The sequence below is a fragment of the Rana temporaria genome, chromosome 7 (assembly GCF_905171775.1).
Source record: "Rana temporaria chromosome 7, aRanTem1.1, whole genome shotgun sequence".
NCBI lineage: Eukaryota > Metazoa > Chordata > Amphibia > Anura > Ranidae > Rana > Rana temporaria.
The window spans coordinates 66,790,381-66,812,968 of NC_053495.1; the positions used below are offsets into that span (position 1 = coordinate 66,790,381).

Here is a 22,588-nt window from a genome sequence, read left to right on the forward strand (position 1 = left end):
CATTATATATGCGGAGTATTGGGGTATTGCGGAGTATTGGGGTATTGCGGAGTATTGGGGTATTGCGGAGTATTGGGGTATTGCGGAGTATTGGGGTATTGCGGAGTATTGGGGTATTGCGGAGTATTGGGGTATTGCGGAGTATTGGGGTATTGCGGAGTATTGGGGTATTGCGGAGTATTGGGGTATTGCGGAGTATTGGGGTATTGCGGAGTATTGGGGTATTGCAGAGTATTGGGGGTATTGCGGAGTATTGGGGTATTGCAGAGTATTGGGGTATTGCAGAGTATTGGGGTATTGCAGAGTATTTGGGTATTGCAGAGTATCGCGCAGGGTATTGCAGAGTATCGCGCAGGGTATTGCAGAGTATCGCGCAGGGTATTGCAGAGTATCGCGCAGGGTATTGCAGAGTATCGGGGTATTGCAGAGTATCGGGGTATTGCAGAGTATCGGGGTATTGCAGAGTATCGGGGGGTATGGCAGAGTATCGGGGGGTATGGCAGAGTATGGGGGGGTATGGCAGAGTATGGGGGGGTATGGCAGAGTATGGGGGGGTATGGCAGAGTATGGGGGGGTATGGCAGAGTATGTATGGGGGGGTATGGCAGAGTATGTATGGGGGGGTATGGCAGAGTATGTATGGGGGGGTATGCAGAGTATGTATGGGGGGGTATGGCAGAGTATGTATGGGGGGGTATGGCAGAGTATGTATGGGGGGGTATGGCAGAGTATGTATGGGGGGGTATGGCAGAGTAAGTATGGGGGGTATGGTAGAGTAAGTATGGGGGGTATGGCAGAGTAAGTATGGGGGGTATGGCAGAGTAAGTATGGGGGGTATGGCAGAGTAAGTATGGGGGGTATGGCAGAGTAAGTATGGGGGGTATGGCAGAGTATTGCTGAGCTGGGAGGGATGGCTGGATCTGTGACTGCAGTTGTCACAGATCCAGCCACAGCACTGCTGACACCCCGCGCTCCCCCCCCCTCCTCTCCTCTCACACTGTACCGAACGGTACAGAGAGGAGAGGGAGGAACCGGCGTCATCAAATGACGCCGGTTTGTTTACAAGTGATCGCTCCGTCATTTGACGGAGCGATCACGTGGTAAACAGCCGCGATTCGCGGCAATTTACCGTGATCCGTGATGCGCCGGGTCTTCTAGACCCGGCGAGCACGGACACTTCCGCGAGCGCGCCCCAGGGGACGCGCAAACGCGGAAGTGCACGAGGACGTCCCAGGGACCTCCTGTCACAGTAACTCGACCGCGCTGTAGCAGTATTTTTGCTATGGCGCGGTCGGCAAGTGGTTAATAAAAAATAAATAAAATATATAAAAAAAATTAAATTTATAATAAATAAATAAAAAAAGGGGGGTTGCCATCCGGGACCCTGGGGACCTCTGGGCCCTTAAAAAAAAAAATACATAAAAAAAAAAAAATGTATTTTTTATATAAAAAAGGGGGTTTGCCATCCGGGGCAAAAAATAAAAAAAATAAACATTTATAAAAAATAAATAAAAAAAGGGGGGTTGCCACATGGGGCCCTGGGGACCTCCGGGCCCCTTGGGACCTCTGGGCCCTTTAATAAAAAAAATATATATATAAAAAAGAAAAAAATATATAAAGAAATATATAAAAAAAAAGTTATAAAAAAGAAATAAAAAAAAAGGAAGGGGGGGTTGCCATCCGGGGGCCCTGGGGACCTCCGGGCCCCTTATAGGTGTACTGCCTGTACCCCCCTAATGGCAGCCCTGCACACAACACACTTCCCACACACTGGTGCAGCCCTACAACAGTACCAATGCTGGGTGGGCTAGCAGTACCAGCAGGGGGTGGCTGGAAGACGGGGTGTGCTAGCAATACCAGCTTGGGGTAGTAGGAGAATGGTGGTGGGGGAGGTGGGCTAGCAGTACCAGCGTGGGGTGACTGGAGGATGGGGGTGTAGAGAAGTAGCAGCTTGGGGTGGCTGGAGAATGGGGGGCGAAAACAGTACAAGTCTGGGGTGCCTGGAGCAGGGGGGGTGTGCTAGCAGTACCAGCGTGGGGTGGTAGGAGATCGGCGGTGGGGTGACTGGAGGCCGGAGGGGGTGGGGGGCTACAGCAGTATCAGTGTGGGGTGTTCCGAGCAGGTGGTGGGCTAGTAGTACCAGCATGGGGTGACTCGAAGGGGAGGGTGGGCAAGAGAGCTGCGGTGGGTGGAGTGGGCTAGAAGTACCAGTGTGGGGTAGCTGGAGGACGGGGCAAAATGCATATTCGCCTATGTAGACAAACTGCGGCACCGGCCCTGCCTTAGTTACATTGAATGATATAAGTAAACTTCATTTGTCGGGTACTCCCAACAAGTAACAAATGACTGGTTAAACTCACACTGCACTTTCATCAATATGTGACAATGACAATCCTCAGCCTCACCCTGCACAAAGATTTTCCAGCTTGCAATACCACAATCAGTGGTCCTTTCCTTGGCTGGGTATGGAGACGAGTGTGTGAATTTTTTTTCGGCAGGAACTCGTCTAAGTGGTCTTTTAGTAAAATCTCCAATATCGTCCCGACTATAGAAGTTAAACTAATAGGTCTATAGTTACTTGGTAAAGACTTTGATCCCTTTTTAAATATGGGCACCACATTGGCCCTGTGCCAATCTAGTGGTACCATTCCAGTCATTAACGAGTCCCTAAATATTAGAAAAAATGGCTTTGAGATGACAGAGCTCAATTCTTTTAGGTCCATGGGTGGATGCCATTTGGTCCAGGTGCTTTATCCACCTTTATTCTGTCTAAATATTTCTGCACCATATCACTTTTGAGCCATTGTGGATCATTTGGGGCTGTGTCACTACCTCCCCCATTATGGACATAAGCTCTGTCATGCTCCATTGTATAAACAGAGCTGAAGAAAGTATTTAATACATTTTGCCTTCTCTTTGTCCTCAGTTACTCACTCTAGATTATTTAGCAAAGGGCCTACATGCTCAGGCCTGACCTTTTTGCTATTAACCACTTAAGCCCCGGACCAATATGCTGGCTAAAGACCCAAGGTGTTTTTACAGTTCGGGACTTCGTCGCTTTAACAGACAATTGCGCGGTCGTGCGACGTGGCTCCCAAACAAAATTGGCGTCCTTTTTTCCCCACAAATAGAGCTTTCTTTTGGTGGTATTTGATCACATCTGCGGTTTTTAGTTTTTGTGCTATAAACAAAAATAGAGCGACAATTTTGAAAAAAATGCAATATTTTTTACTTTTTGCTATAATAAATATCCCCCAAAAACATATATAATTTTTTTTTCCCTCAGTTTAGGCCGATACGTATTCTTCTACCTATTTTTGGTAAAAAAAATCTCAATAATCGTTTATCGGTTGGTTTGCGCAAAATTTATAGCGTTTACAAAATAGGGGATAGTTTTATTGCATTTTTTTTTTTTTTTTTTTTACTAATAATGGCATCGATCAGCGATTTTTTTTCGTGACTGCGACATTATGGCGGACACTTCGGACAATTTTGACACATTTTTGGGACCATTGTCATTTTCACAGCAAAAAATGCATTTAAATTGCATTCTTTATTGTGAAAATGTCAGTTGCAGTTTGGGAGTTAACCACAGGGGGCGCTGTAGGAGTTAGGGTTCACTTTGTGAGTGTTTACAACTGTAGGGGGGTGTGGCTGTAGGTGTGACGTCATCGATCGTGTCTCCCCTATAAAGGGGATGACGCGATCGATACGCCGCCACAGTGAAGCACGGGGAAGCCGTGTTTACACACGGCTCTCCCCGTTCTTCAGCTCCGGGGACCGATCGCCGCACTCGAGCGGCGATCGGGTCCGCGGGACCGGAGCTTCGGACCGGGTCGCGGGAGCGCGCTGCGGGCGCGCGCCCGCGACCCACGGCTGGGTTCAAGTACAGGACGTATATATACGTGCTTGTGCCCAGCCGTGCCATTCTGCCGACGTATATGTGCAGGAGGCGGTCCGGAAGTGGTTAATATATTTGAAGAATTTTTGTTGGGTTTGACCTACTATCTTTTGCAATCTGCCGTTTATTTGGAATTTTTGTGTCCTTGATTTTCTTTTTACATATTCTGTTATATTCTTTGTAACGTTTAAATGATGATAACATTCCTTCGTTTTTATATTTTTTTAAATTTCTAAATATTTATAGCCATTTTAACATTGGCCTTGAGCCACATAGGTATTGAGTGAATGAGTGAGAAACTTATATAGCGAAACACATGCCAACTGAATCGCCTCTGGGCGGTATACAAACAAGACTCAAAAGCACTTAGATTGGTGTATTCTTAAACCTGTAGTCTCTAGGCATTTTGTGGAACAGCGTCCACTACCTCAGGAGACAGCCAGGATTTGATTTGTGTATATCTGTGGGAAGACCGTACATGAGCAAAACCTAATATATAAAAAACATAAAATTAAATATACATATATATATAAGGCTACCAAAAATAGGATGGGGGTAGGTCCCCAATATGTAAAAAAACATACACACCAGTTGAAACTCAAAAATATAGATGCACAATACGCACACCCAATAAGGGAAAGTAGGTCAAGGGTCCCATCAATGGGGAGTGACCTCCACATAATCGGTTCCAACCGGGAGCTGATGGCGGGGAGCAAGCCCAGGGCCAGGAGACATAGCAGAGTCAAGGGGAGAAAACCCTAAAAAAATGAAGGGCAAAAATGTATTTTTTTAAGGTTTTGGAAATGCACAGTTAGCAGGATCCTGAAGTTCTTGTTTAAATTTGGATTCTACGGGTAGGAATAGCCAGTCAGGGATATGTACTTTACTGGTCTGCAAGCTAAACTACTTTATGATAGGGCAATAATTAGACAGGGTGGATATTTGTTTAAGGGTTGTAATTACTTAAGTCTGGAAACTGGAACATCTTATGATATCATCCAGACTTGGATGTGTACTACCCTAAAGCGGAGTTCCACCCTAAAAATGAACTTTCTATTAACAGCTTGCCTTTAATGTAAAAAAATTAATTAACATTTTTTTTTTTTTTACATACTTCTATCTGGCTGTTACTAGGCAGATTTCGTAATCTGCCTAGTTCCTGGTCCTAGGTGGTTCAACTTACTGTCCTTAGACCCCATTGTCTCCTGGGAAATGATGACACTAATTTCCCAGGAGTCTATGGGCATTACTGTGCCTAAAAATCGCCCAGCATGCACCTCTCCTTGAAAACCAGGAAGAAAAAGGAACTGGGCTTTACATGCCCACACATATGATGGATACGGCCACAACATGAGCTGGAGGATATAAGGCAAGTGTTTGCAATGATTTCTGGAACGATTGGGGAGCTATTAATATGTTTTAGGGACCATTTAATGTGATTCATTTTAGCTTGCAAAAAAAAAATTATGCCCGGAACCCCCACTTTAATTGCTTAAGTCAATGGACTAAATCGAAGGGTTATCTGATTTGCCAGACTCTGCTGTGTTCTATCAGTGTACTGATAAGACTGGTTTGTAATGCACCTAAAGTAGGAGATGCAATCCTGCAGTTCCCTCCCCTGACACCTTTTTACGTCTTGGTATCAGGAAAACTTGTCAGAACTGACTTATGCAGATAGTAGAGGAATGAGGCAGCAGACAGAAATGAGACTTGGTGCTTTAGACAAAGCACACTCTAGAGCAGTGGTTCTCAACCTTACTAGTGCCGTGACCCCTTGATAAAATTTCCCAAGTTGCGGGGACCCCTAAAATTATTTTCGTAGTGTGGTTTGTCAGCATCCAAGTCAAGACAGGTAATTTGTGCCCCTAACCCACGGACATTTAGCGCTCCCTGAGTCCCTTCCACTCGTACAATATTAAAACCCCTTATGGTACGTTTGAGGATGTACCCCTCTATCTCTTTGTTCTCCTTTCTTTCCCTTTCCCCTCCCACATCCCTCTCTCTAGCCATCTTTCGCTCCCTTTTTCTTTGTTCCTTCCCCTCTTTTTCCCTCCCTTCCATACATTCTCTATTTTTATTTCTTCTCTTATTTCTTGGTGGGGGGTGGGGTTAGCAGGATCAGTGGCGGTACTGGCGGGGAGTTCTGATCAGTCAACTTAGGTGCTCTTAATCAAGGTCATCTGCTGATCTGAGAACTGTAGTGGAGACTTTTAATGGCAATTATAATCACAGGTAGTGTTACTCACTGTGTCTCCGCATTCACGGTGTCTCAGACTTTGTGGTGTCTCGTAGCAGTGACACCTATGCTGAAATCAGGAGATAGGGTCTCCTCCAGCCTCTCCCACTTCACTGACTTCTAGTCTCTGCCCCCCTGCCATGCCGTGAACTGAATGGGCAGCTGAGTGGGCGGCTGCGGGCTTCAGGAACAGCCCATGATTTGGTGACCCCCTGGCAAATTATCATTTGACCCCCAAGTTGAGAACCACTGCTCTAGAGAGATATGCGTTGTTCATATTTCATGTCAGAGGTTTACAACCACCTTAAGATATGGGTGGCAAAAGAGTGTTATAGATAGCCACGTGGGTCAGCTTTAAAAAAAAAAAAGAAAAAAGAACTAGGACAATCATCATTACTATTTTACCTTCTGTCCTGTAAGACCGCAACAAAGATTTTCACTTCTCGTTACATGGTTGGTGAGGTTGGAAAAAAGACACCAGTCCATCAAGTCCAAACTGTGTGTGTGTGTGTGTGCTTTTATGTCAGTATTACACTGTATATCCCTGTATGTTCTGGTCGTTCAGGTGCCTATCTAGTATTTTTTTTTTTTATAATTATCGATGCTCCCCACCCACTGAAAGCACTGCATGTGGAAGAGAATTCCACATCCTTACCGCTTTTGCAGTGAAGAACCCTCTACACAGTTTAAGGTTAAACCACTTTGCTAATTTTAGTGAATGGCCATGTGTCTTTTTAAATTCCCTTTGGCGGAAAAGTTTTATCCCTATTGTGTGCCCACCAGTACGGTATTTGTACATTGAAATCATATCCCCTCTCAAGCGTCTCTTCTCCAGAGAGAATAAGTTCAATGCTCGTAATCTTTCCTCATAACTAAGGTCCTGCAGTCCCTTTATTAGCTTTGTTGCCCTTCTCTGGACTCTCTCCCATTCCATCACACCCTTCTGAGTATGCCCAGAACTGGATGGCATACTCCAAGTGCGGCTGGACCAGAGTGGGAGAATTATACATTTTTCTGTGGAGTTAATCCCCTTTTTAATGCATGCCAACATTCTGTCGGCTTTGCTTGCAGCAGCTTGGCATTGCATGCCATTGCTGAGCCTGTCATATAATAGGACCCCCAGATCCTTTTCCATCCTAGATTCCCCCAGAGGTTCTCCCCCTAGGGAGTAGATTGCATTCATATTTTTGCCACCCAAATGCATTATTTTAATTTTTTTCTACATTAAACCTCATTTGCCATGTAGTTGCCCACCACCTAAATTTTTTGAGATCTTCTTGCAAGGTTTCCACATTCTGCGGAGAAATTATTGCCCTGCTTAGCTTGGTATTGTCCACAAATGCTGAGATTGAGCTGTTTATTCCATCAGGTCCTTTATGAATAAATTAAATAGGATTGGTCCCAGGACAGAATCCTGGGTGGACACCGCTTTCCACACCGGACCACTCTGAGTACTCCCCATTTATCACTACCCTCTGAACTCACCCCTGTGGCCATTTTTCAATCCATGTACTCACCCTATGGTCCATGCCGACAGACTTTAGTTTGTGCAGTAAAAGTTTATTGGGAACTGTATCAAATGCCTTTGCAAAATCCAGATACACACGTCTACGAGCCTTCCTTTATCTAGATGGTAGTTCACCTCCTTATAGAAGGTTAATAGCAGTGGCGGTGCATCCATAGAGGGTGCAGGAGCGCTGCCCCCTCTCGCTCCTGCACCGCCACTGAATAACAATACATAGATGCATGCATTGTATGAATCTATGTATTGTCGCTGCCGCCCACTATTCAGATGGCCGGCCCCCTGGTGAGTGTCGGCTATATGAATAATGGCAGCTGGTTGGCTTTGGAAGTGTCTATCAGAGCCAGAGGGCTGTAATCGGCTTCCAAATAGTTAACCAGGGGATGCAGGGGGTGTGCGTTCCCTGGTTAACACTGACAGGCGTCTCAGCCAATCAGGTTCACTGGTTCTGGTTTGGCTGAAGCAACATCGAGGGTGGGACTACTTTGAGGGATCGATCCGAGGATGGCTGGCCGAGAAAGGTCAGTGCCAGGCGGGGTGGGGGGGGCAATCTGGCGGCATTTTAGGGGCAATTGATGGGCACAGTGGCGACAATGGCATGGCACAGCGGCGACAATGGCATGGCACAGTGGCTGCGTTTGGCATGGCACAGTGTCAACAATTGATGGCACAGTGGCTGCGTTTGACATGGCACAGTGGCGACAATTGATGGGCACAGTGGTGACAATGGCATGGCACAGTGGCTGCGTTTGGCATGGCACAGTGGCAACAATTGATGGGCACAGTGGCGACAATGGCATGGCACAGTGGCGACAATTGATGGGCACAGTGGCGACAATGGCATGGCACAGTGGCTGCGTTTGGCATGGCACAGTGGCAACAATTGATGGGCACAGTGGCGACAATGGCATGGCACAGTGGCGACAATTGATGGGCACAGTGGCGACAATGGCATGGCACAGTGGCGACAATGGCATGGCACAGTGGCTGTGTTTGGCATTGCACAGTGGCGACAATTGATGGCACAGTGGCTGCGTTTGGCATGACACAGTGGCAACAATTGATGGGCACAGTGGCGACAATGGCATGGCACAGTGGCGACAATGGCATTGCACAGTGGCGACAATGGCATGGCACAGTGGCGATAATGGCATGGCACAGTGGCGACAATGGCATGGCACAGTGGCGACAATTGATGGCATGGCACAGTGGCAACAATTGATGGCACAGTGGCTGCGTTTGATGGCATGGCACAGTGGCGACAATTGATGGGCACAGTGGCTGCGTTTGGCATGGCACAGTGGCGTCAATTTTATGGCACAGTGGCTTAGTTTGATGGGCACAGTGGCTGCGTTTGACGGGCACAGTGAGGCTGCAATTGATGTTTTTTTTTTTCGTTTGTTTGTGCACCCCCAAAAAATTTGAGCACCAGCCACCACTGGTTAATAGATTGGTTTGGCAAGTACGATTCTTCATAAGTCCATACTGATTACTGCTTATGATACAGGTTTCACTATTGGTTTGGCAAGTACGATTCTTCATAAGTCCATACTGATTACTGCTTATGATACAGGTTTCACTACTAAAATCTTGTATATGGTCCCTTATCATCCCCTATAAGAGATTCAATACTATTGATGTTGGGCTAACTGGTCTGTAATTCCCAGGGATGTATCTTGGACCTTTTTTACATATTGGCTTTTCCTTAAGGATCCTTTGGTTGCAAGCCATCTGGTCCCGGTTACTTATTATTGTTACGTTTTTAAGTCTATTTCTAATTCTATCCTCTGTTAGCCATGAGGGTGCTTCCTGTGACGTGTCATGAGGATAAACATTGCAGTTTTTGTTACTGAAGCCCCCTATTTCTCTCATGAAGACTGAGGAGAAGAATAAATTCAATACCTTCACCATCTCTCCATCCTTAGTAACCAGGATGGATGGTTGCTCTGGCTAAGATTGAAACTGAACCACACATCTGTGTTATGCCTTAAGTTCCACCTATACTTTATGCCGCCATCTTACTTGGGTTGACCTCTCCCACATTTCCACTCTGGTGTTCAGCACAGATAAAGTTGGCAATGGTAATAATGTCATTATCTGATATCTGACATGGCCAGAAGATATATAAAATCTTTCTCAAACTTATGATTAAAAAAATAGTGAAGGTTTTTATATATATATATATATATATATATATATATAGATAGATAGATAGATAGATAGATAGATAGATAGATAGATAGATAGAGAGAGAGAGAGAGAGAGAGAGAGAGAGAGAGAGAGCGAGAATGATTTGTTCAGAATTTATTTTCCAGTACTGTGTCTAAGAAGGATAAGCAGTTACTGATCTACCAAAATGGTGTGATTAAACATGTATCTGTGCATGACCGTTTGTCAGGAGAGTGCCACAAGTATTCCATGTAAAACATTTACCGTATATACTGGAGTATAAGCCGACCCGAGTATAAGCTGAGGTACCTAATTTTACCACAAAAAACTGGGAAAACGTATTGACTCGAGCTACTGTAAGCGGAAAAGAGGGTCAACAGCCCATTTGCACGCCTCACTATGCCCATTGCAACCTCACTGTGCCAACCTTACTCTGCCAATTGTCGTCACTGTGCCCATTGTCGTCACTGTGCCCATTGTCGTCACTGTGCCCATTGTCGTCACTGTGCCCATTGTCGTCACTGTGCCCATTGTCGTCACTTTGCCCATTGTTGTCACTGTGTCCATTGTACCTGATATTGTCATCACTGTACCACAAAAAATTGAGAGGCTGCGGGCATCCATGTTTAAAACTCGCAGTCTCCTCCTGGTCCCTTCCGTGATAGGCAGCTGACACAGTTCCACCTATCACGGACGTTCTCTAATCCTTGGACTCAGTTTCCTAGCAGACACTGGGGCAGATTCATCAAAGAGATACGACGGCGGATCTCCTGATCCGCCGTCGTACCTCTGAGTCCAGCCGGTCGGATCTATGAGGCTGATTCATAGAATCAGATTCCTCATAGATCTCCCTTAGATCCGACTGGTGTAAGTGACTTACACCAGTCGAATCTTAGGCTGCAATCTACCGCCGGCCGCTAGGTGTCGTCGCTTTTTTTTTTACGCGTCGGATATGCAAATGAGGAGAACCGCCGATTCAAGTCCGTACACCCGCCCGTCGTTTTTTTTTAACGTCGTTTGCGTTCGGCTTTTTCCGGCGGATAGCTACCCCTGCTATATGAAGGGTAGCTAATGTTAAGTATGGCTGTCGTTTCCGCGCCGAGATTCAAATTTTTACGTCGTTTACGTAAGTCGATCGGGAATACGGATGGCCACAATTGACGTAGCCGCCGCAAACAATGACGTCCTAGCGACGTCATTTGGAGCATGCGCACTGGGAAATTACGCCGGCGGCGCATGCGCAGTTAAATCGGCAGGGGAACGCGCCTGATTTAAATTGTACACTCCCCCTAGCCGCGGAATTTGCATTCCGCCGGGGGAGTTACGATCCAACGATGCAATTTACGAGGTAAGTGCTTGATGAATACTGCACTAGCCTCGCTAAATTGCACCGGCGGATCGTAAAACACGTAGATCGAGCGAATCTAAAGATCCGCTGATCTACATGAATCTGGCCCACTGTGTTCAGTGTTCTGCCAATCACGAACGTCCGAGGATGAAAAGGCATCCGTGATTGGCGGAACACTGAACACAGTGTCTGCTGGGATGGGTGAGGATGAGAGAACCTTCCTAATAGGCGTTTCTCAGCAGACAGAGTTCTGCCTATCACGGAAGGGACAAGTGGAGACCGCAAGTTTTAAATAATGGAAGCCCGCAGCCTCTCAATCGCCAGGTACACTGACTCGAGTATAAGCCGAGGGGGGTATTTTCAGCCGAGTCGAGTATATACGGTATTATTTTTATATATATTTATTTGTTTAAAATTCCATTAGCAAAATGAATAAAATATCAAACATAACAATTTCATTTACTTATAGTTTCTCTTTCTAAATAGGACAGCCAAAATCGATATGAAATGGAGTATCGCCAGAGGGCAACCACTCTTGATAAGTGCATGTCAGAAGTTTGGAAGATGGAGAGGCAAAGGGATCGAAATTTACAAAATATGAAGGTAAAGTACAGAATGCAAAATCCACATTTTTTATTCTTTTGAATAAACTCTGACACATATTTTAGCTCAGAGTAAAGCATACTTTGTTTCTTGCACTTTTAGATTTTTTTTTTTTCTGCAGCATAGCAGTATACCAGCATTTTTTCTGCATTATACCATATAGAAACAAAACCACCATTTAAAATAGCAATAAAAAGTATTCTAAAACTCCATATACCTAGCAACATAGGTAAATACAAAGATTTATTAAAAATAGAACCAATTAAAAGTCTGATTTCTGAATGAAAATGATTCCTGCTTTATTGCTTTTGGTCACTGTACCTTTTAGAATTGATTCACATACAGTATCTCACATTTGTGTAAATATTTTATTATATCTTTTCATGTGACAACACTGAAGAAATGACACTTTGCTACAATGTAAAGTAGTGAGTGTACAGCTTGTATAACAGTGTAAATTTGCTGTCCAATTGTCCATTTTCTCTCCCCGTGTCGTGTGACTCATTAGTGTTACAAGGTCTCAGGTGTGAAAGGGGACCAGGTGTGTTAAATTTGGTGTTATCGCTCTCTCATACTGGTCACTGGAAGTTCAACATTGCCCTTCATGACAAAGAACTCTCTCTGAGGAGCTTAAAAAAAAATGTTGCTCTACATAAAGAGTGATGACGAACCTTGGCACACCAGATGTTTTGGAACTACATTTCTCAGGATGCTCAACTACACTGCAGAGTGCATGAGCATCATGGGATATGTAGTTCCAAAACATCTGGGGTGCCAAGGTTTGCCATCACTGGCCTAGGCTAAAAGAAGATTGCCAAGACCCTGAAATTGAGCCCCAGAATGGTGGCCAAGACCATACAGCGGTTTAACAGGACAGGTTCCACTCAGAACAGGCCTTGCCATGGTCGACCAAAAAAGTTGAGTGCACATGCTATGCATCATATCCAGAGGTTGTCTTTGGGAAATTGACGTACGAGTGCTGCCAGCACAACTGCAGAGGTTAAAAGGGTGGGAGGTTAGCCTGTCAGTGCTCAGACCATACGCCACACACTGCATCAAATTGGTCTGCATGGCTGTCGTCCCAGAAGGAAGCCTCTTCAAAAGATGATGCACAAGAAAGCCCACAGTTTGAAGCCAAACAGACTAAGGACGTGGATTACTGGAACCATGTCCTGTGGTCTTATGAGACCAAAATAAACGTATTTGGTTCAGATGTGTATGTCACAGCAACCAGGTGAGGAGTACAAAGACAAGTGTGCCTTGCCTACAGTAAAGCATGGTGGTGGGAGTGTCATGGTCTGAGGCTGCATGAGTGCTGCCGGCACTGGGGAGCTAAAGTTTATTGAGGGAACCATAATTGCCAACAAGTACTGTGACATATTGAAGCAGAGCATGATCCTCTCCCTTTGGATACTGGGCCGCAGGGCAGTATTCCAACATAACGAACCCAAACACACCTCCTAGACAACCACTGCCTTGCTAAAGAAGCAGAGGGTAAAACTAAACCCTATTGAGCATCTGTTGAGCATCCTCAAATGGAAGGTGGAGGGAGTTCAAGGTCTCTAACATCCACCAGCTTTGTGATGTCATCATGGAGGAGTGGAAGAAGACTCCGGTGGCAATCTGTAAAGCTCTGGTAAACTCCATGCCCAAGAGTGTTAAGACCAGCTGAAAAATAATGGTGGCCACACAAAATATTGACACTTTAGGTCCAATTTGGAAATTTTCACTTAGGTGTGTACTCACTTTTTAGCTCAGATCGCTGTATAAATGTCAATCGTCCCCAAAAAGTGTCAAAAGTGTCCGATCTGTCCGCCGGAATGTCGCAGTCCCACTAAAAATTGCTGATCACTGGCATTATTGTAAAACAATTATAATAACCAATCCATATATGCCTATTGCAACTTTTATTTTTATTTTTTTTTAAAAATATGTAGAAGAGTACATATTGGCCTAAACTGATGAAGAATTTTTTTTTGGGGGGGGGGGGGGTATTTATTATAGCATAATTGTCGCTCTTTTTTTGTTTATAGTGCAAAAAATAAAACCTGCATTGGGGATCAAATACCACCAAAAGAAAGCTCTGAAAAAAGGACGTCAATTTTGTTTTGGTACAGCGTCGCACAACCGTGCAATTGTTGGTTAAAGCGACGCAGTTCCGTATTGCAAAAAATGGCCTAGTCAGGAAGTGGGTAAATCCTTCCGGGGCTGAAGTAGTTAATGGCTGTGTGTTGAGTTATTTTGATGGAACAGCAAACTTACACTGTTATACAAGCTGTACACTCACTACTTTACATTGTAGCAAAGTGTAATTTCTTCAGTCTTGTCACATGAAAAGATATAACAAAATATATACAAAAATGTGAGGGGTGTACTCACTTTTGTGAGATACTGTATATATAAATTAGAAGTGTTTTGAACTGCATCCAATTTGCATGACATGTGAACTGGCAACCTTCTCTATGGATCTGGTTCATATATCTGCGAGCCGGCCGCAGCCTGTCTTTAAAAAGATTCCCGTGCATTTTACAGTCTGGCTCAGGTGCGATTTCAAGTAAATATTTTCCCCTGAAAACTGCACCGGACTCCTTTTAAAAAATGCAGGGAAACCGCACCGGACATATGCAAACCAAGCCTTACTGTTTGTGACAGTTCAGGATCTCCGCACTCTCTCTTCATTGTGTAGTTTCATCCCTTAATATGTATCAGTTTGTTGAGATTACACAAAACTGCATTTTATCATTTAAATCAGTACCGATAGAGACTTTACAAAATGCATCACAATGTGTATTAAGCTCACATCAATGCGGATATTAGCGTGAACAAACTCCAAAGTACTGCTCAACGATGTAACCAAGTATTACTGTGTTAATTTTCAAATTTATGGGTGTTACAGGCCTGGTGCTTAAAATTTGGAGAAAGCAATTGAGTATATAATGGGCCGGATTCACATAGAGCGGCGCATCTTTTGGCCGGCGTAGCGCATCTCATATGCGCTACGCCGACGTAACATAGAGAGGCAAGACCAGTATTCACAGAGCACTTGCTCTGTAAGTTTCGGCGGCGTAGCGTAAATTGGCCGGCGTAAGCCCGCCTAATTCAAAGTAGGAAGGTAGTGGGCGTGATCTATTAAAATGAAGCGTGAACCCATGTAAATGAAGCGCCGAAGGAACGGCGCATGTGCGCGCATGCTTAGAATCACGTTGAATTTACTCCCTAAGTAAACTACGCCCAGGCCCATTCACGTACGACTTACGTAAACGACGTAAAATACGACGGCTGTTCCGACGTCCATACCCTAACATGACTTACACCTGCTATTTGGTGGTTTAACTTTACGCCGGACGTACGCCTTACGTAAACGGCGTAGATTACTGCGACGGGCGTAAGTACGTCCGTGAATCGGCGTATCTTGCTCATTTACATATTCGACGCGTAAATCAATGGAAGCGCCCCTTGCGGCCATCGTAAATATGCGCCCAAGATACGACAGCGTATGAGACTTGCGTCGGTCGGATCAAGCCAAAACTAAGGCGTATCTTGTATTGAGAATTAGGCGCATATATACGACGTCGCATCCGTGGACTTACGCGGCGTATCAGTAGATACGTCGGCGTAAGTCTTTCTGAATCTGGGCCAATGTGTCCATGCCAGGCTCATAAAACCCTATTTGTAATTATGCAAAAATGGTTCTCCACCTTTCATTCCTCCAATGTGAGTTTCCTATTGTAAACATATCTGCTTAATTAGATTTCTGTCATGTATCTTTCTAAACCAGCCTTTCTCAACCTTTTCAACACAGAGGAACCCTTGAAACCAATTTTCTGGTCTCGGGGAACCCTAATAAAAAGTACTACATCTACCACCCATGATACGTAAGTGTGATGGTCAATGGGAAGAACAATGGTGTCAGTGGAAACTTATCTGACAGGCAGAAATTGCTCATTGCTCAAGGAAACCCAAGCAACCTCTAGAGCAGTGGTTCTCAACCGTGCTAGTGCCGTGACCCCTTCATACATTTTCCAAAGTTGTGGGGACCCCTAACAGCTATTTTTTTTGTATCGTGAGTTGTCACCACCCAAGGCAGGCCCCTAACCCACGGACATTTAGCGCTCCCTGGGTCCCTTCCACTCGTACAGTATTATAACCCCTTATGATACATTTTAGGCGGTTCCACTCTTTCTTTTTGTTTTCCTTTCTTTCCCTTTTATCTCTCTATATCCTATATTCCTTCTCTTTACTCCTTGGTGGAGGGAATGAGATGAACGGCAGTACTGGTGGGGGGTGGGATCAGTGGCAGTGCTGGTGAGGGGTGGGATCAGTAGCAGTGCTGGTGGGAGAGTGGGATCAGTGGCAGTGCTGGTGGGGGGTGGGATCAGTGGCAGTGATGGTGAGGGGTGGGATCAGTGGCAGTGATGGTGAGGGGTGGGATCAGTGAGAGTGCTGGTGAGGGGTGGGATCAGTGAGAGTGGTGGTGAGGGGTGGGATCAGTGGCAGTGCTGGCAGGGAGTTGGGATCAGTGGCAGTGCTGGCGGGGAGTTGGGATAAGTGTAAATGCTGAGGGGAGTTCTGATCAGCCAACTTAGGTGCTCTTGATCAAGGTCATCTGCTGATCTGAGAATTGTAGTGGGGACTTTTAATGGCAACTATAATCACAGGTAGTCTTACTCACTGTGTTTCTGGCTCAGTCGCAAAAAGGCTAGGAGAGTGGTGCAGGCTTCAGGAACAGCCCAGGATTCGGTGACCCATGGCAAATCGCCATTTGACCCCCAGGTTGAGAACCCCTGCTCTAGAGGAACCCTAGTTGAGAAAACTTGCCCTAAACTGTTGTTTTTTATTTCTTGTGTCTTTCATTTCTTTTTTTACCCTGTCATTTAAACCATTCTCCATGGATTTTTCCAGGAGAAAGTAAACATGTTGCATACAGACATGTTGTCCTTTGTAAAAGAGAGCCAACGAGCAGCAGAGCTGGAAGAGAAGCGAAGGTATCGATTTCTGGCAGAGAAGCACTTACAACTTTGCAACTCCCTTATGCAGTACCACAGTCGGGTAAGTTATAACAGTCACACAGCCTTTTTGACATTTTATGTTGAATTTGTCCCTGTGTCACTTTCCCATTGCTGGGTGGGTCAAAGCTTGCACCTGTATATAAAGCGATGCTCATAGAGCACAGCTCTATCTTCATTCTAATAAATTATTTCACAATTTTCTGCCACAATAGTAATACACTTTGAGGTAGTGTCTAGACTGGCAATGACAATACATGGAATAGTAACAATAGGCAGCCCACATACAGGTAAATAAGATTAAACCCTCAAGAGAAGTGTTACATAGCTAATCTGGTTGAAAAAGAGACACAAGTCAATCCAGTTCAACCAACAGAGAAAAACTAACTAAAAACCAAACACACAAAAATCGAAAACCTCCATATACACTAGTCAAAATAACAAAAAAGCATCATCCAATTTGCTCCAGTGAGGGAAAGACATTCCTCCCTGATCGCCCAAGAGGCAATTGGATATTCCCTGGCAACTTTACCTATAAATATTAGTATCCAGTTATATTATGTGCCTTTCTTAAAACAACCTACTGAGCTGGCCAGAGGCAAGTCTTGAGGGAGTCTATTGCACATTTTCACAACTCTAATGCCACGTACAGACGATCGGACTTTCCGACAACAAAACCATGGATTTTTTTTCGACAGATGTTGGCTCAAACTTGTCTTGCACACACACGGTCGCACAAATGTTGTCGGAAATTCTGAATGCCAAGAACGCGGTCACGTACAACTCGTACGATGGCACTATTAAAGGGAAGTTCAATACCAGTCGTGTTAGAAGTTTGGTGAGAGGCGATTCGTGCTTTTCAGCCTTGTGCTTTTCAGTTTGTTACAGCATGACGAATGTTCTATCTCCATTACGAATGCAAGTTTTACCAGACCGAGTACTTCCGTCTCGTACTTGATTCAGAACATGCGCGGAATTTTGTGTGTCGGAATTGTCCACACACGATCGGAATTTACGAGAAACCGCTCTTAAATTTTTGTTGTCGGAAATACAGACAGAAAATGTCAGATGAAGCCTACACACAGTCGGAATTTCCGACAACAAGCTCCCATTGAAACATTTGTTGTCGGAAATTACGAGCGTGTGTACGCGACATTACTGTGAAGAAGCCTTTCTGTATTTGGAAATCAGATCTCTTTTCCTCTAGACATAAAGAGTGCCTTCTTGTCCTCTAAACCTTGCTTACTATTACATAGTTAGTCTGGTTGAAAAAAGACAAGTCCATTTGTTGAGCCAATAAAGGGAGGAAAAAATATTCTAATAAAAAAAAAAGAATCATACAATCCTATATACTGAATCCAATTCTAGTGACCTTAAAGTCAATATCTCTACACCATGCTCACTATATGGACTATATATATAAATATATGTACACACGTTGATCATATCACGCCATTTTTTGCGACCTGGCACTGCGTTGCTTTAACTGACAATTGCGCAATTGTCCCTAAATGGAAGCTTACCAGCAGGTCTCTTTACGTATTCCTGGTCCTGCTCTCCTTGCAATAACGTTCTTACTGCGCCGCTAAGCAGCTCCACTCCCACTGCTTTCTGAATACACTGATGATCAAGTTTTCTAGCATGTCTCTTCAATAGAAGTGTATCAAAAGATCGACTTTCTTCAGTCAAGGGATGGCCAGACACATCAGAAATTGTCCATTGATCAGTGTATGGCCAGCTTAGTTAACTGGTTTACATTAGTCTGGAATGATGGGATGAAGTAATTGCACTTTACTGACCTTGTTTATCACATGATGCACTTTGCACCAAACTTTTATTCATTCATTGATTTATTAGCACTTTGAACAGTGTGTTTTCTGAATTGCACTGTGCGCTGTTTTACAAACAGTAGCTAATGTACTTTTATATATTCACAGCTGCTAGCATGATGAGTTTAAAATGTTCTTTTATTTACAGTTGTGAGAAATAACATTGATAATAATCTAATGTATTGTCTATCTATGCAACAAACAGCAAGCCAGCTAATACCTTGAAGTGATTTTAAAGGGTCTTTTTTTTAAAATAAAACATGTGTTATACTTGCCTGCTCTGTACTTTGGTTTTGCCCAGAGCAGCTCTGATCCTCCTCTTTTGGGGGATCCCCGCCAGCGCTCTTGGCTTCTTCTCTTCTTGGTGTGCCACCATAGGAAGCCACTTCTTATTGTGGAACACCTGCGTGCTCAATCTCGAGCCAAACTGTCTGCTTCCATAGACACAGACAGCGCAGCTTGGCCCCACCCCCTGCTTCCTCTTAACAGGATTTGATTGACAGCAGCAGGACCCAATGGCTCCCGCTGCTATCAATCTGCCCTGTAAGGAAGGAGAGAGCCACTGCTCTCAGGCACAGCACTGGATCGAGATTGGGCTCAGGTATGCATAAGGTAGGGCTGGCAGGGGCACGGAGCACATAAGAATTTTACCCTAATACAGAGAATGCAATAAGGTAAAAAATCCTTCTATCCTTAGAACCACATTAATCTCCATTAGCCGATATTTTATTTTGCACATGCAGGCACAGGGATTGTTGAATGTACGAGTATCCACGTGGAAGGAGCAGATTGATGCCAGCAGAGCACAGACAGGCCCAGTGGCTCAGAACTATACATCTGCTCGTTCAGCCCCAAGCCAAAGGGATTCCATGAACATGGTAAGAAAATACCAATAATATACTCTCTTGTGGTATGCATTTAGGGATACCACAGAAAGACTGGGCTGCAGGACATTTGCTTCCTGGGCAGTACTAATAAGTTATGTTAGACTGGTATCCCTGTCAGAGAGGGAGTTGCAGTCAGTGATGTGTACTAAACATATATATTTATCTGCTCCTGCTTTAAACCCACAATCACAGCGTCTAGCAGAAAAAAGTCCTCCAGAACTTTCTCTTTGGCTCCAAGGTGACACGTGACCAAATGCAGAGCTTAGCAACTCCTCTCTGCATTTCATCTGGGGCATGAGTTAGTGTGATTTATTTCTAACATTCTGGCTGGTGTTATATATATTTTATGCAGGAACCCCTAGCCAATGTCACAAGTCAACTAAGCTCCTCCAAGGTTTCCTGCCATGCCTTCTCTGTAAACTCTGGTATGTTGGTCTGTTATTGTTAAAGACTTACCTAGGAATAATCTTAGGTAAGAAAAATGTATACAGACTTGAAAGGGGCTTGGACATTGATTCTTTAACATAGAAGGATTTTATCTCTTTAGATTTTAAGACCCCAAGAAGAGCCCCTAACACTCACTGAGGGCCACACAACAGCAACTAATTTTCAAAATGGATAGGCTCTAATGTACCTCAGTGCTTGAAAATTCCAGCCCTAGTATGTTTTTGTTTTGTACACACTCTGTAGAGAAAGTGGGAGTAAAATGAGCCCTATTGTAGGTGTTGGTTACAGTAATACTAACTGAAATCCAGGATATCCTCAGCTTCCTTCAGTCCAGACTAGATCCATCTCTAGCCATCAACTCCCTTAGGGTTCAAGTCTCAGCCCTGTCGGCCTTCTCCGAATTGTCATGGGCCATTCACCCGTTAATCCGGCAGTTTTTTCGTGGGGCAACGAGACTTAGGCCCCAAAGAAAACCAAGATTCCCCAAATTGGATCTTCCTCTTGTTCTTGACTCACTGACTGGTCTCAGTGCCACAGGACTTACTCCACTCTCTATCAAAGATTTGTCTATAAAGGTGGCTTTTCTAGTTGCTATCACTTCAGCCAAATAGGTTTTCGAGATTAGTTCTCTGGGCTGTCAAGAGCCTTTTCTGACTTTCTTCCCGGACCGTGTGGTCCTTATGCCAATGCTTGGCTCAAACCCGAAAGTCACCTTGTGTTTCATGAGAACCAAGAAATTGTCCTACCCACATTCAGGTCCCCGGAGTCTACCGAAGTGCATCCACTGGATGTAGGCGAAATACTGAAGGAATACCTACAAGTTACCTCGTCTTTTACACGTTCGGATCACCTGTTCATCCTGCACTCCGGCATTAACAGAGGGAAGCGAGCTTCATCCAGAACAATTGTGGCGTGGATCGTCCAATCCATTCAGCAGGCCTACAGGGCTAAGGGCTTGGCTCCTCCCAGTGACGGTGACAGCACATTCCACCAGGGGCATGGCAGCCTCATGGGCAGCAGCTCGACATGTGGCTCTTGAAGGCATCTGCCTCGTGGGCCTTAATCAATACCTTTATGTCACATTATTGCATAGAACCTGCTTCTCTTTCCTCTGTAAAACTTTGGTTTAAGAATTCTGAGAGTTGATGGGGGAAAACTAAAAACATTTTGTTTAACATACCCTCCCGTGTGGCCTGGCTAGTTCTTTCTAGACATGTGCATTCGTTTTCATCCGAATGCATTTTCGTCCGAATTTCATGTATTTTCGTTATCGTTTTAATAAACGAAAACGAAAGCGAAGAATACGAAAAAGAAAAGATCCAACATAAATAAATGCTTTATTTTCGTTTTCGTTGCAACAACAGTTCGATATAGATGGGAGATTCGACATGACGCTGACAATAACATTCTGTGTCTATCAAACCTGTGGTCGAATGTGCCTAACCTTAACTCTATTAGTCCAAGACTATTCTACATAGAAAGGAAAGATTCGACATTATAGAGAGAAAAGATTCGACATTATAGAGAGAAAAGATCTCTGCTGGAATTGGGTGAAATAAAAATAATGATTATGATGAATGTTATTGGCTGATTGTAACCAAAGAGGAGGAGCAGTAAAATAGCTAAAACTAACTTGATAATTGTAAAATAATAAACTTGCAATAATTACTACTAATCATATGTGTACTGTAACCTATAATATATATATATATATATATATATATAACTATTGCATCTGTATTACTGTATATGAGTCCTTTGCTTGCGAGTATATAAATGACAAACAGTCAAACAGTTATATTTATTCTAACAGAAAATGTCTATTGCATAATAAACAATGCTTTAACAGAAAATGTCTATTGCATAAAGAACAATACTCTAACAAAAATGTCTATGACCTAATATAATACTGGCAAATAAGATGGAATTATACTCAACACTCAACAGCTGTGCAACCTCATGGTCGAGCTCAGGATGGGAAGAGAGAGAGAGAAGGCTTTGGCCTTGGCCACATGGTTAGGCCCAAACTACAAGCCAGGCTTCCATAAGGCCTAGTCCATGTGGTTTCAGCATAGACATTCAGATAGCAGAGTCCCAACCTCACTGCTAGCTTGTTCCCAAGAGAATAGAGAGAGCTCTCTTTCAAACACTCCTTTTTACAAACCTCACTCATTCACACTACCTCCCATTTGCCAACCCCCTATGACTTCTGTGCCAATAGTTGCACTTCCAAGACCTCTCTATGGGGGAGGTATTGCAGTCCATTGTCACAAAACTTCTTTGAAGCTTATAGCACAGGTTGGGAAACGAGCCCTTTTGCTATGCAAACTGCCTGGGGCCAAATTTCTCTGTAACTTCACTGCACATGTCAGTACGGTTAACCTTGGTTGTAAAAACAAATATTAGTAATACATCAGGTTGCCCCCAACATATGCCGCTTTGTGCCTAACAGGCGCATATCATCCTTCCTCAGACATGGGTCTCATTGAACAGTCCATATGGTCTTGACACCCACCATGTGTTTCCGAACCAGTACCTCTCAACATGTTACGCTTCAAAATTGCGCCCACTCGTGGAATGGCGACAAACTTTTATCCTTAAAAATCTCCATATGCAACGTTTAAAAAATTCTACAGGTTGC

At 44.2% G+C, this 22,588-nt stretch overlaps 1 protein-coding gene across 1 annotated transcript in view; it reads left to right on the forward strand.

Moving 5' to 3' along the window:
* The window catches only part of BAIAP2L2 (BAR/IMD domain containing adaptor protein 2 like 2), a 124,806-nt gene that overhangs the window by 73,470 nt on the left and 28,748 nt on the right, over positions 1-22,588 (forward strand). Inside the window, exons 6-8 of the mRNA XM_040359541.1 lie at positions 11,662-11,778; positions 16,681-16,827; positions 19,357-19,491. Of these exons, the coding sequence (XP_040215475.1) occupies positions 11,662-11,778; positions 16,681-16,827; positions 19,357-19,491 (399 nt within the window). The remainder of the gene's footprint in view (positions 1-11,661; positions 11,779-16,680; positions 16,828-19,356; positions 19,492-22,588) is intronic.